This window comes from Podarcis filfolensis, assembly GCF_964270895.1.
Source record: "Podarcis filfolensis genome assembly, chromosome: 13".
NCBI lineage: Eukaryota > Metazoa > Chordata > Lepidosauria > Squamata > Lacertidae > Podarcis > Podarcis filfolensis.
In genome coordinates this window covers 2975353-2990144 of record NC_139615.1, presented here as the reverse complement: position 1 = coordinate 2990144, position 14792 = coordinate 2975353, and the positions used below count along the sequence as shown (strand labels likewise).

General features: G+C 47.8%; 1 protein-coding gene across 1 annotated transcript in view; it reads left to right on the top strand.

Moving 5' to 3' along the window:
* Window positions 1-14792, top strand: part of TNK1 (tyrosine kinase non receptor 1) — a 37284-nt gene that overhangs the window by 9995 nt on the left and 12497 nt on the right. The window contains exons 3-10 of the mRNA XM_083580928.1: window positions 1392-1465; window positions 3044-3241; window positions 6124-6276; window positions 7371-7639; window positions 7922-8048; window positions 10306-10452; window positions 11572-11666; window positions 14100-14303. Of these exons, the coding sequence (XP_083437054.1) occupies window positions 1392-1465; window positions 3044-3241; window positions 6124-6276; window positions 7371-7639; window positions 7922-8048; window positions 10306-10452; window positions 11572-11666; window positions 14100-14303 (1267 nt within the window). The remainder of the gene's footprint in view (window positions 1-1391; window positions 1466-3043; window positions 3242-6123; window positions 6277-7370; window positions 7640-7921; window positions 8049-10305; window positions 10453-11571; window positions 11667-14099; window positions 14304-14792) is intronic.

Sequence of the window (14792 nt, the reverse complement as noted above, 5' to 3'; positions counted from 1 at the left end):
TCAATCCGGCCCACGGATGGTCTGGGAATCAGCGTGTTTTTACATGACTAGAAGGTGTGCTTTTATTTTAAATGCATCTCTGGGTTATTTGTGGGGCATAAGAATTCGTTCATTATTTTCACCCCTTCAAAATATAGTCCGGCCCCCCACAAGGTCTGAGGGACAGTGGACTGGGCCCAAATCCAATCAATGTGTGTGTGTGTGTGTGTGTGTGTGTGTGTGTGTGTGTATAGCACCTTAGAGACCAATTAAGTTTGTTCTTGATATACGCTTTTGTGTGCATGGTATCTGAAGAAGTGTGCATACACATGAAAGCTTACACCAAGAACAAACTTAGTTGGTCTCTAAGGTGCTACTAGGGACGCGGGTGGCGCTGTGTGCTAAAACTCAGTCTAAGTTGGTTTTTAAAAAAAAAAAAAACGTTTAACCGCATCAGTTAACAAGCATGGATACATATGCTATAATGTTATTGCTTTAGTTAAATAAATTGTTTAAATTGTTATGAAGGGAATGATTGTTTTTCTCCTTCCAGTAAAGTACAGCAGAAAAGTTGTCCAAATATAAGCAATAATTTCATCATTACCTGTCTTTGCATTTCTAACAGTATAACCAAATCAGTAATTTTTGATATAACTGTAAAAACTACTCTGAAAGTTTATTATTCCAAAAAACGAAACCTTCCTCTGGTTGTAAATTTTAAGAGGGTGCCAGCAAGGTTGAACCTTTGTGTAAAATGATTTAAATCACGTCTTAGTGACTACAAAAAAAAAAAAAAAAAAAATCCTTCCAGTAGCACCTTAAAGACCAACTAAGTTAGTTCTTGGTATGAGCTTTCGTGTGCATGCACACTTCTTCAGATACACTGAAACAGAAGTTGCCAGATCCTTCTATATAGTGAGAAGGTGGGGAGGGGTATTACTCAGAAGGGCGGTGGGAATGGGTGATTGGCAGATAGCTGTGATGAGCCTGTTGACGACTCTTAACGACTGCAATAGGTCTTACAGGAAAAAGCAAGGGGTGAGAAGGTGGAAAATGGCTTTGTCATGTATAATGAGATAAGGATTCACTATAATGAGATAAGGATTCACTATATAGAAGGATCTGGCAACTTCTGTTTCAGTGTATCTGAAGAAGTGTGCATGCACACGAAAGCTCATACCAAGAACTAACTTAGTTGGTCTTTAAGGTGCTACTGGAAGGAAAAGAATTTTGTTTTGACTATGGCAGACCAACACGGCTACCTATCTGTAACTGTCTTAGTGACTAGTGATTTAACTGATTTGATTTAAATCAAATTCACCCTAGCATCAGTTAGGCCAAAAAAGCCAAATTGGCGCCAAGGCTCATAATTTGCAATAATTTGAGATCGAGATTTCATCCCTCTCCTTTAGGACAGAGACGGTTGGAGGAAGCCTTGAAGAGGAGGAAACCTCAAGGCCAGCGCCCCATGTCCTGGGTCTATAAGGTGGGTATTTTCTTCCTGCCTTGAAGAAACACACAAATATTAGGGTCACGGTCATAAATTGGAAATAAATCGAGTTAGGCCAGTCCAGGGACAAAGATGGCTGCCCCTCCTTCCTGGCAAAACAGGAAGTGTAATTCTTTGCACCACCACTTGAGGGCGTGAAGTTAGATTTGAATGGACATCGGTGTGTCCTTCTTCCTGAAATCTCCTGCCCCGCGAACCACACATCCGCAGCTGAGTCTCAATGATTAAAAGAAGTTTCTGTTGTAAGGCGGACCTACCCAGTAGGGTGGTTCATAATTTTTTTTTTATAAAAAAATGCCTGCTCCAAAGGTCTTACCTTACTACACTAGGGATTACAGTGGTGCCTCGCAAGACGAAATTAATTCGTTCCGCAAGTTTTTTCTTCTTGCGAGTTTTTCGTCTTGCGAAGCACGGTTTCCCATAGGAATGCATTGAAAATCAATTAATGCGTTCCTATGGAGACCGCTTGCCAGGCTGGCGGTGCGGAGAAGGGCTTTTCTCCCCACCGCAAGCCTTCAGGACAGGTCCGGGAACAGAGGGGAAGGCGCGCAGCACTTCTCCTCTGTTCCCGGGGCTTGCGGTGGGAGGAGGGTTTTTCCTCCCCACCGCCAACATTCAGAACAGCCTTCTGAATGTTGGCGGTGGGGAGGAAAACCCTCCTCCCACCGCAAGTCTTCAGGACAGCCATCCGAAGGCTGGCGCGGGGAGAAGGTCTCTCCGCCCCACTGCCAGCCTTCGGAGGAGCCTTCCGAAGGCTGGCGGCGGGAGAAGGTCTCTCCGCCCCACCGCCAGCCTTCGGAGGAGGTCCGAGGACAGTGGGGAAGACGCGCTGCGCTTCCCCGCTGTCCTGGAGATTTCCCTATGGGCTTTCGTCTTGCGAAGGAAGCCCATAGGGAAATTCGTCTTGCGAAGCACATCGAAAAACGGAAAACCCTTTCGTCTAGCGGGTTTTTCGTCTTGCGAGGCGTTCGTCTTGCGGGGCACCACTGTATATAGCTAAATCTGAAATTTCATGCATATCAGTTAATATCTTGACTCAACAATTTTAAACAATTTCATCTTTGAAAAAAATTGGGCACCCCTGTTTTAAACGTTGTGACTTTTATCTCAGTCCTGCTAGTGTCTTTATATGTTGACAGTGATCGTCTAAATATTGAATAAATTTACTCCATTCTCTCTGAAAAGTGTCTTTATATGTTTACAGAGACGTTCTAAATATTGAATAAATTTACTCCATTGTCTCTGAAACGTGTCTTTATATGTTTACAGTGATAGTCTAAATTTTGAATAAATCTACTCCATTCTCTCTGAAATGTGTCTTTATATGTTTACAGTGATGGTCTAAATTTTGAATAAATTTACTTCATTCTCTCCGAAACGCATCTTTATATGTTTACAGTGACGGTCCAAATACTGAATAGATTTGCTCCATTTAAACGTTTGGTCGCTCTGGTTTCCGATTTTGCCCGTCGGCTTTGCCAGTTCCGCATCGTCCATCACCTTCTCTTGCCATTCTTCCGCCGTTGGTAATTCCCTTTCTTATTTCTGACATAGATGTTCACCGGGACACGGATGCCCGAGAGCAACGAAGCCCCCAGCCCAGCCCAGCCCTGCCCGACCCCCCGTGCCGACGCCGACGCCTCTCTCAAATGCCTGATCAGCGAGTGGGACCTACGGATCCGGGAGCGGCTGGGCGACGGCTGCTTTGGGGTCGTGCATCGCGCCGAGTGGAGCACACCTGGCGGGGGAGTGGTACGTTTTCACCCCTCCGACTCCAGTTCCTTTGCTTCTCTACCTGTTGGACAGCCGCCCTCTGGACCTGGGACGTTCCCAGTTGCATCTGAGCCGAGCCGTCGTTGCTGGGCTGTTTGCTTCTTTATTTCAGGGGTGGGGGAACCTGTCGAGGGCCGCATCCCATCTATTGGGGGCCGCTTTCAAGGAGTGGGTGGGGCCGCAGCCCAAAGTGGGTGGGGCCACCCTTCCCACCCTCTTTCTTTCCCACCCCTTTCTCTCTCCCTCTTTCTTTTCCTCTGGGCTTTTCTGCCCACCACAAAAAGGACAATTTAAGGTCGTCTAGTATTACGTTTGGGACAAGGGTGGCGCTGTGGGTTAAACCACAGAGCCTAGGACTTGCTGATCAGAAGGTTGCTGGTTTGAATCCCCGTGACGGAGTGAGCTCCCGTTGCTCGGTCCCTGCTCCTGCCAACCTAGCAGTTCGAAAGCACCTCAAAGTGCAAGTAGATAAATAGGTACTGCTCCGGCAGGAAGGTAAATGGTGTTTCCGTGCGCTGCTCTGGTTCGCCAGAAGCAGCTTAGTCCTGCTGGCCACATGACCCGGAAGCTGTACACCGGCTCCCTTGGCCAATAAAGCGAGATGAGCGCCACAACCCCAGAGTCGGCCACGACTGGACCTAATGGTCAGGGGTCCCTTTACCTTTAGCGTTACGTTATATCCTGCCTTTCCTCCAGAGAAACCCCAAACAAGCCCATTCCACCCTTGCGACAACCCTGTTGGGTAGGGATGCATGAGAGGTTGCGATTTGCCTGTGTGAGCTTCATGGCTGAGTGGGGATTTGAACCCAGGCCCAAGCCTGGCCATGTTAAGCATCAGAGATGCAAGATAGAAAGACCTTTGGCCTGACCCAACATAATAATAATAATAATAATAATAATAATAATAATAATAATACATTTTTTATACCCCGCCCATCTGGCTGGGCCTCCCCAGCCACTCTGGGCAGCTTCCATAGAAACCAAAAATACACTAAAATATCACACGTTAAAAACTTCCCTGAACAGGGCTGCCTTAAGATGTCTTCTGAATGTCAGGTAGTTGTTTATCGCTTTGACATCTGCTGGAAGGGTGTTCCACAGGGCGGGCGCCACTACCGAGAAGGCCCTCTGCCTGGTTCCCTGTAGCTTTGCTTCTCGCAATGAGGGAACCGCCAGAAGGCCCTCGGCGCTGGACCTCAGCGTCCGGGCAGAATGATGGGGGTGGAGACGCTCCTTCAGGTATGCTGGACCGAGGCCGTTTAGGGCTTTAAAGGTCAGCACCAACACTTTGAATTGTGCTCGGAAACGTACATGGTCAGAATCCTTCCTTTTCTACCCACCCAATAGGTAAAGGTAAAGGGACCCCTGACCATTAGGTCCAGTTGTGGCCGACTCTGGGGTTGCGGCGCTCATCTCGCAAACCAGAGCAGCGCATGGAAACGCCGTTTACCTTCCCGCCGGAGCGATACCTATTTATCTACTTGCCCTTTGACGTGCTTTTGAACTGCTAGGTTGGCAGGAGCAGGGACCGAGCAACGGGAGCTCACCCCATCATTGCGGGGATTCGAACCGCCGACCTTCTGATCGGCAAGCCCTAGGCTCTGTGGTTTAACCCACAGCGCCACCCGCGTCCCCCACCCACCCAATAGCTGTCAGTTAATAGATGGCTTAGTGGAGCCTCCAATTCTAGAGCAGTCTACCACACAATATCAGACCCTGTTCAAAAATGTCAAGAGAGAGCTGATACCATTGATAACGGCCTCTCCTCCTCTGTGAATTTGCCAAAACCTCTTTTAAAGCCACCCACGTTCATAGCCGTCACTGCCTCTTGTGGCGGGGAGTTCCACAGTCTAACTATGCTCAAAGAAGGACTTCTTTTTATCCACCGTGAATCTTTTCACTGGGTGTCCTAGGGTTACAAGAGAGGGAGGAAAACTTTCCCCTATCCTCTTGCCATGCATAATGTGATAAATTTCCACTCTGTCCCTTTTTGGTTGCCCTTTCCCAAACTCTTTCCAAACTCTAGAATGTTGTTGCTGTTGTTATGTTTATTAAATTCCTATACGGTGGTACCTTGGTTCTCAAACATGATCCATTTCGGACGTCCGTTCCAAAACCAAAGCTTTCCAAAACCAAGGCGCACTTTCCCATAGAAAGTAATGTGAAAGGGATTAATCTGTTCCAGACTTTTAAAAACAAACCCTTAAAAAACAGCAATTTAAGATGAATTTTACTATCAAAACAACTCCTTAAAAAATAGCAATTTAACATGAATTTTACTATCTAATGAGATCATTGATGCATTAAATGAATGCAATAATCAATGTACTGTACTATAAAAGAAATAAGACAGTATTGTAGATGATAAAAATTTAATTTTTTTCCTTACCTGCACTGATGATAGTCATTGTTTGAATGGGTTTTTTTTATCCATTTCCGCAGTCACACAATCAATCAATCTATCTATCTATCAGTAGCTGAACTGGGTTCCACACAGTAACAAAAAAAAAAATTAACCGAAAAAGCCTCAAAAACAAAAACGCAAAATAAATAGCAAAGACAAAAGCGCCAAACTTAACCCAGAAGTCCGTTCGACTTCTGAAACGTTCAAAAACCAAGGCTGATTGGTGCAGGCACCCCGGAAACAATAGCCGACAGCCGCATCGGACATTCGGCTTCCAAAACACTTACTTCCAGGTTTTCGGCTTTTGGGAACCAAGGTACCACTGTATCAGCTTTCATCCGACGATCACAGGGGTGATTTACAATTCAAAAAAATCCTCTTGCAGGCAAGGCGACCAGAACTCTACTGCTTTCTACTGGGTGATTTTTTTATCTGACCCCTTTTCCCCCTTCCCCAGAAACCCGTCGCTGTCAAATCCCTGCGCTCCGACGTCTCCTGCGACCCGGGTGCCCTGATCGATTTCCTCAACGAGGTCAACGCCATGTGTTGCCTGAACCACCCTAACCTTCTACGCCTCCATGGGGTGGTCCTAACTCAGCCCCTCAAAATGGTAAAGATTTGAGACTTCATGTTGTTGTTGTTTAGTCGTGTCCGCCTCTTTGTGACCCCCTGGACCAGAGCACGCCAGGCCCTCCTGTTTTCCACTGCCTCCCGCAGTTTGGTCAAACTTATGTTCGTAGCTTCGAGAACACTGTCCCACCATCTCGTCCTCCGTCGTCCCCTTCTCCTTGGGCCCTCCATCTTTCCCAACATCAGGGTCTTTTCCAGGGAGACTTCTCTTCTCATGAGGTGGCCAAAGTCTTGGAGCCTCAGCTTCAGGATCTGTCCTTCCAGTGAGCACTCAGGGCTGATTTCCTTAAAAATGGATCGGTTTGATCTTCTTGCAGTCCATGGGACTCTCAAGAGTCTCCTCCAGCACCAGAATTCAAAAGCATCCATTCTTTGGCGATCAGCCTTCTTTATGGTCCAGCTCTCACTTCCATACATCACTACTGGGAAAACCAGAGCTTGAACTATATGGACCTTTGTTGGCAAGGTGATCACACATTAAAAACTTCCCTGAACAGGGCTGCCTTCAGATGCAAAGGAAGTCACATGCAAAGGAAGTATGTCCCAGCCCAGGAGGAAACGGAGTTTTCCCCTGCATGTCCACTCTAGGAAAACAAGGAATGTTGTACTTGACTGCTCCTTATGGATCACATCCCACAGTTCCCGCACTGCAGATGTTATGTACTGAAGTTCTCACCCTGGGCCAGCAGGGGGATACTGTAGATAGTTATGCAAATGAAGGATCGAAAGTGATGTTCAGTGATTGGATAGTTTTAGAAAGTTGCTACAGTAACGTTGTACTGGAGCTCTATATAAGCAGGCTGGCTGAACCCTTCAGTTCAGTTCTGTTCTGACCTGTGAATAAAGAAGAGCTGTTTGAAGAATCACTGTGGCGTCTGATATGTTCACCTGCGCTGAGCTGAATCACTGAACGTCACTTTCACTCCTTCATTTGCATAACTATCTACAGTATCCCCCTGCTGGCCCAGGGTGAGAACTTCAGTACATAACAGCAGAGGGTTGGTCTAGATGGCCGCTGGGGGACCCCCTTCCAGGCTCTTTTTAATCCATCCCTGCCTCTCTGCCTCCCCGCAGGTGACTGAGCTGGCCCCCCTGGGCGCCCTCTACGACCGCCTCCGGCCCCCCTTCCCTCTCCACCAGCTCTGGAGCTACGCACTGCAAGTCGCCCAGGGAATGTCGTACCTCGAATCCAAACTCTTTGTCCACCGCGACCTAGCCGCTCGCAACATCCTCCTGGCCTCCGAGGAGACGGTCAAGATCGGCGACTTTGGGCTCATGAGGCCGCTGTCCAGCAAGAGCGACCGCTACATCATGTCTGCGCACCGGCGCATACCTTTCGCCTGGTAGGAGTTTTCGAACCCACCCTGCAAAATATATATATATATATATATATATATATATATATATATATATATATATAAAACCCCACCCTGGGGCAGGGGGATCTGAGCCACATTCCCACAACGGTTCTTTCTTTTAAAAATGAAGATCTGAATAGAACGTTTTCGGAATGCAATTCGAACCCAGGTCCCAGTCCTGTGCTCTAACCACTGCACCGCGCTGCCTGCACTTTGCCATGGGGTTGTTCTCTGATTGGCTCTCCCTCCCCTCCTCCGCCTCCTCAGGTGCGCCCCAGAGAGCCTGCGCATGGGGGTCTTCACCAGCGCCTCCGACGTGTGGATGTTCGGCGTCACCCTCTGGGAAATGTTCTCCTACTGCGAAGAACCTTGGATGGGATATTCCGGACGGCAGGTAATAATAATAATAATAATAATAATAATAATAATAATAATGGTTTTGGTTTAAGAACGGACTTCCGGAACGGATTCAGTTTGTAAACCGAGGTACCACTGTACTGTTTTTAGAATTTTTTTCGGAATATTTTGATTTGTTTTAAAACATTTTTGCTTTTCTGTGGTATATCTATTTGCTGGTAAATCTTTTTTACCCAAGCTCCTTGGGAAGGAATGTTGAGAAATAATAATAATAATAATAATAATAATAATAATAATAATAATAATAATAATAAAATAATAAATTTATTTATACTCTGCCCATCTGGCTGGGTTTCCCCAGCCACTCTGAGGAATACAATAACCTATTAAACACTAAAATACAATAACCTATTAAACATTAAAAGCTTCCCTAAACAGGGCTGCCTACAGATGTCTTCTAAAAGTCTGGTAGTTGTTTTTCTCTTTGACATCTGGTGGGAGGGAGTTCCACAGGGCAGGCGCCACCACTGAGAAGGCCCCCTGCCTGGTTCCCTGTAACCTTACTTCTCGCAGGGAGGGAACTGCCAGAAGGCCCTTGGAGCTGGACCTCAGTATCCGGGCATGCAGTGGAGACGCTTATTCAGGGATACTGGGCCTTTGAGGCCGTTTGGGGCTTTCAAGGTCAGCACCAACACTTTGAGTTGTGTTGTAAGAATCTCTGCACACAAACCGCCTGGCCGGCAGCTTCTTGTGGGCATAAGCACAGAATAATGGACACATGACCCGGAAGCTCTACGCCGGCTCCCTCGGCCAATAAAGCAAGATGAGCGCCGCAACTGGACCTAACGGTCAGGAGTCCCTTTACCTTTACCAATGGTACATCATCTTCATTACGTTCTCTTTAAGACCCACACATGCTGTAAATTTTATTGTTTTTGTCCATAGTTTTTCCCATCTCTCAAAATCAATGTTATGTCCCAGATCCTGAGCCCATCATATCATAATACTTTTAACCTCCACATCAGAACCGGCCTCCTTTAACCCTCGAGAAACTGTGTCCCTCCTTAACCTCATTCTCCGCCAGTGACTCCCAGGCTTGTGCAGACAATCGGGGTCAGGAGATTATTGTGACCCCAGATGCCCTCTTGTGATTCAAGTTTCATTCATCTGTGAATTTTTGCAGTAGAGCCTCGGGGAAGACCCAGTTTCTTTAAACACACACCCCGTCACGCGCGACATAAGCAATGTTAGGATAAGTGCAATGGCCTAATTTACAGGGTGGGGTTTGATTCTTTCTTTCCATCGCCCTGAAAAAAGGAGGAGGAGGAGAAATATAAACCGGCCACAGAAATGGAACAAAATTTGCACATACGTTTTAGTTCTTTATTGCAGTTCTAGACCCCAGCAATAACAGATAATGGGAGAGGATTTGCCCCAGCAAATTATTTGTCAAAATTGTTGTTGTTATTTAGTCGTTTAGTTGTGTCCGACTCTTCGTGACCCCCTGGACCAGAGCACGCCAGGCCCTCCTGTCTTCCATTGCCTCCCGCAGTTTGGTCAAACTCATGTTTGTAGTTTCGAGAACACTGTCCCACCATCTCCTCCTCCGTCGTCCCCTTCTCCTTGTGCCCTCCATCTTTCCCAACATCAGGGTCTTTTCCAGGGAGTCATCTCTTCTCATGAGGTGGCCAAAGTCTTGGAGCCTCAGCTTCAGGATCTGTCCTTCCAGTGGCTCCAAGACTTTGGCCACCTCATGAGAAGAGAAGACTCCCTGGAAAAGACCCTGCTGTTGGGAAAGATGGAGGGCACAAGGTGAAGGGGACGACAGAGGACGAGATGGTGGGACAGTGTTCTTGAGGCTGCCAACATGAGTTTGACCAAACTGCGGGAGGCAGTGGAAGACAGGAGTGCCTGGCGTTCTCTGGTCCAGGGGGTCACGAAGAGTCGGACATGACTAAATGACTCAACAACAACAACAATATCTATTGCCCAGTGTGTCATACAGCCTTTGACAAGCTCATCTTTTGTTTCCCAATCTAATAACAGATTGTACATTTTAGATAAACCTTTTTTCCTTTATAAATTGTTTTAGAGTTCTTTACGATTTGACTGTATGGTTTTGTTTTGTTTTTATACCGTCGTTCCCTCTGTGAGATGTGAGTATTATAATTTTCTGCTGCCTGGCTATGAAACATAGCTTTTGAGTGCTTTGAATGGAAGTTTTACGTCTGATGCAAATGTAGAGAAACGGCGACCTAAATGCTGTCGTTTTCCATTCTTTCCTCCCCGACCAGATCATGATGAAGATTGACAGGGAAGGCCGGCGGTTGGAGCGCCCTGACGACTGCCCCCGAGAAATCCACGCCCTGGCAATGAAATGTTGGGCCCACAACCCAGAGGAGAGACCCCGCTTCCGGGAGATTGTCAGCCTTTTGCAAGAGGTGAGAGAAGGGAAGACGTCAGCGGCTGGGCTGACCTGGGTGCGAATTTCTCCCGTAAAAAAATGAGGCTTTAATAATAATAATAATAAATTTTTATTTATACCCTGCCCTTCCCGGTTCAGAAAACCGGGCTCAGGGCGGCTAGCAACAAATTTAAAACACTTAATTGATGCAACAACAACAAAAAACAGCATAAAATACAGTATAAAACGTGAATAACAATAAATTCAGAATTCAAAAATCAATTAAGGGGGGAAATCCGTCCAATAAACATTAGGTGATCACCAGGGCTAGCTGGCTAAATTAGTCCTATTTGGGCCAGCAAGGAGACAAGGGGAGAATTAGCTGTGGGATCCCAGAGCGGGTAATCTTCATAAAAAGGGGAGGGGGAGGAGAGGAAGGGGAATAAAAGATCAGGCTGAATTCAAATTAAAGGCCAGGTGGAATAGCTCTGTCTTACAGGCCCTGCGGAAGTAAGTGAAATCCTGCAGGGCCCTGGTCTAATGCCACAGCATTCCACTAGGTCGGAGCCAACACTGAAAAGGCCCTGGCCCTGGGGAAGGATAATCTGACTTCGTAAGGGCCCTCTAAACTATGATTATTCATGGACCTTAAGGTCCTCTGCGGGGCAGACCAGGAGAGGCGGTCCCGTAAATACAAGGGCCCTAAGCCACAAAGGGCTTTAAAGGTCAAGACCAGCACCTTGGACCTGACCCTGTACTCCACCGGGAGCCAATGCAGCTTGAAAAGCACTGGGTGAATATGCTCCCATGGCAGAGACCCCGTGAGGAGCTTCGCTGCAGCATTCTGCACCCGCTGGAGTTTCTGGGACAGTTTCAAGGGCAGCCCCACATAGAGCGAATTACAGTAGTCAAGCCTGGAGGTGACTTTGCATGGGTCCCAAAATGGACAGCAGCACCCCCTGGGGCCGTGGGATTACTTGCCTGGGGGGCACTAAGAGGCAAGGGGGTGGCAGGGGGCAGAGCATCTGAATCTCGGGGTTGTGGGTTTGAGTCCTGTGCTTGGCAAAAGACCCCTGCATTTCAGGGGGTTGGGCTAGATGACCCTCAGGGTCCCCTGGGCATCGTCTCCACCGTCCTGTCTCTCCCTCCAATGCAGCTCCGTCCCAAGGAAGTGAAGGCGTCCCAGGATCTGAATGAACCCGGCTGGCTGCGTCTGGAGGCAAACGATGGCATCACGGTGATCGAAGGCAGGTGAGTCCCGGACGCCTGGGTCCCCTTTGGAAGTGGGGCGTTGGGGCCCGAGGAAACCCTTTGCTAAAGACTCCTTCCTGCGACCACGGCAGTTCCCTCCTTGTGTCGTGACCTGGCTTTCGTGATGTTGATTTTTCAAGTATCTAGTCCACAGTCTGTACCTCCCTCTGGCAGTTATCTCCCTTCGTTCTCTATATAAGCTTATTGCTATTGCCTTCTCCTCCCTCCCTCCCTCCCTCCCTCCTATCTCCCTATCTCTCCCTTTCTTTCTTTCTTTCTTTCTTTCTTTCTTTCTTTCTTTCTCTCTTTCTCTCTTTCTCTCTTTCTCTCTTTCTCTCTTTCTCTCTTTCTCTCTCTTTCTCTCTCCATCCATCAAGAGAGGCTATTATGTTTGATGTTTAATGTTTGATGTTTAATCGTGTTTTTAATATTCTGTTAGGAGCCACCCAGAGTGGCTGGGGAGACCCAGCCAAATGGGAGGGTTATAAATAACAAATTAATAATAATAATAATAATAATAATAATAATAATTGTTTATTTTAAAATGAGGCTGCATTTTAAGTTGCATTTTAACCTGTATTTTAAATTGTTGGTCCCCCCCCCTTATGTTTTACTGTGATTTTATTGGTGATTGCCGCCCTGAGCCGGGGCGGGGAGGGCGGGGTATAAATAATAATAATAATAATAATAATAATAATAATAATAATAATAATAATAATAATTACTACTACTACTACACACAGCCTGTATAAAGTGGGCAGAGAAACATTTTTCTCCCTCTCTCATGAACCTGAATGTTGGGGTGCTGGAGTAGCTCAGTTGGTCAATCGTGAGACTCCTAATCTCACGAGTTGTGGGTTCGAGCTTCATGTTGGGCAAAAAGATTCCAGAATTGCAGAGGGCTGGACTAGGTGACTCTTGTGGTCCCTTCCAAAAGTACAAGCCTGTGATTCTGAGAAGGATAAAAGAAAGCCCTTCTTCACACAGCGCAGACTATGGAACTCCCTGCCACAGGAGGTAGAGAGGGCCACCAACCCGGGTGGCTTTAAAAGAGGATTAGGCAGATTCACGGAGAAGGAGGGGGCTGGCGGTAGATACAAGCCCAGGATGGCTATGATCTCCCTTCACAGTCAGAGGCAGTGATGCTCCTGAAAGCCAGTTACTGGTGTTATGGAAAAATCTATGTGCGAGGCTGCTCAGTCCCCCAGCTGGTTGGGCAGAGCCCGCGGGTCCCTGCTGAATAAAGGAAGGAGCCCAGCCACCGACCGGAGCAAATAGCCGTAGACCAAAGTTTATTGCACAACAGGTTCAAAGAGGAATTTTGAACCCCGAGGATGGGGTGACAAGGACTTTTAAAACTTTCCCACCACATCCCAGAATACAGTGTGTACAGCATCACTGATACATCACTGACATGTCACAAAAGGGGAGGGGTAGACAGGGGTTGGGACGCGGGTGGTGCTGTGGGTTAAACCACAGAGCCTAGGGCTTGTCGATCAGAAGGTCACAGTTCGAATCCCCGCAACGGGGTGAGCTCCCGTTGCTCGGTCCCTGCTCCTGCCAACCTAGCAGTTCGAAAGCATGAAGTGCAAGTAGATAAATAGGGACCGCTCTGGCGGGAAGGTGAACGGCGTTTCCGTGCGCTGCTCTGGTTTGCCAGAAGCAGCTTAGTCATGCTGGCCACATGACCCGGAAGCTGTACGCCAGCTCCCTCGGCCAATAAAGCGAGATGAGCGCCACAACCCCGGAGTCAGCCACGACTGGACCTAATGGTCAGGGGTCCCTTTACCTTTACCTAGACTGGGTTTCCACTAGTTTAACCTTGGCAAACATATCCAGACAAGTCCTTGGTACAAGATTAGCATAAGGGCAAGACCCAGGTATAAGATGAGCAGAGGCAAACACCTCTGAAGTCCCACCACCCAAAGTACAATAGAACGTCCTTTGTGCGTCCGGACCCCTTGGCAAGTCTGGTGATGGGATTAGGCTTTCCTTGGCCAACAATCAGCTCGGCAATTGTCACCTCTGGGCACTTCCTGGAGTCCTTTTTCAAGGGGAAAATAGCTTTGGAATGAAGGAAACTGGCAAAGGAGTTGGTTTTATATTATTTTTAAAGCTAGGTAACTTCCCTGAGCTGTCAAGCTGAAAGGATACATTCAGGCATAATATTTGTAACATTTAACAACTTTAAAGATGTGCCCCACCCCCATAATTTCCGTAACACTGGAAACTGCAGGAGAAGAGAGTGGGTCTTGAGTTTGAATCCTGCTTGTGGATTTCCTATTGGGGCACCTGATTGGCCACTGTGAGAAAAGATGGCTAGGTTTGATTGGCCATTGGCCTATCCTGCAGACTCATGTTCTGCGGTGGTTGGTGAAGCATTGGGTGGGGCAGGGATTGATCTCTCTGACCCACACCCTCACTCTCTTCCAGCCCCGATTCCTCGACGTGGCGAGGCCAGAACAGACGGACCTTGAGGGTGGGGATCTTCCCGTCGTCCATAGCAAAGCCGGAGGACGAAGCGCCCCCTGCTGGCACACCGCAGATCAGCCTCCCCATCCGAAGCTCTTTCGTGCACCTGGGACACGGGGACATCGACCCCGAGCGCGGATGGGGCGCTCCGGACCGGATAGAGGAGTACGTCGTCGTGAGGAGGGGGGTGGGAATGGAGAACGGTCTTCTCTAGCGTAAGGTTACCAGACGTCCCCTTTCCCGGGGACAGACCCCAGATTTACAAAACAGTCCCTAGACAAAATCCATTGAAGTTGAAAAGTGTCCCTGGATTCATTGAAAAAAATCTGGTAACCTTACTCTAGCGTACATGTGTGCATGCAGGTAAAAAGGTCAAGGACCCCAGGAGGTTAAGTCCAGTCAAAGGTGACTCTGGGGTTGCGGCGCTCATCTCACTTTCAGGCCGAGGGAGCCGGCGTTTGTCCGCAGACAGCTTTCCGGATCATGTGGCCGGCAGGACTAAACCGCTCCTGGCGCAACGGAACACTGTGACGGAAACCAGAGAGCATGGAAATTCTATTTACCGTATGTTTTGCCCTATAGGACGCACTTTTTCCCCTCCAAAAATGAAGGGGAAATGTGTGTGCGTCCTATGGGGCGAATACAGGCTTTCGC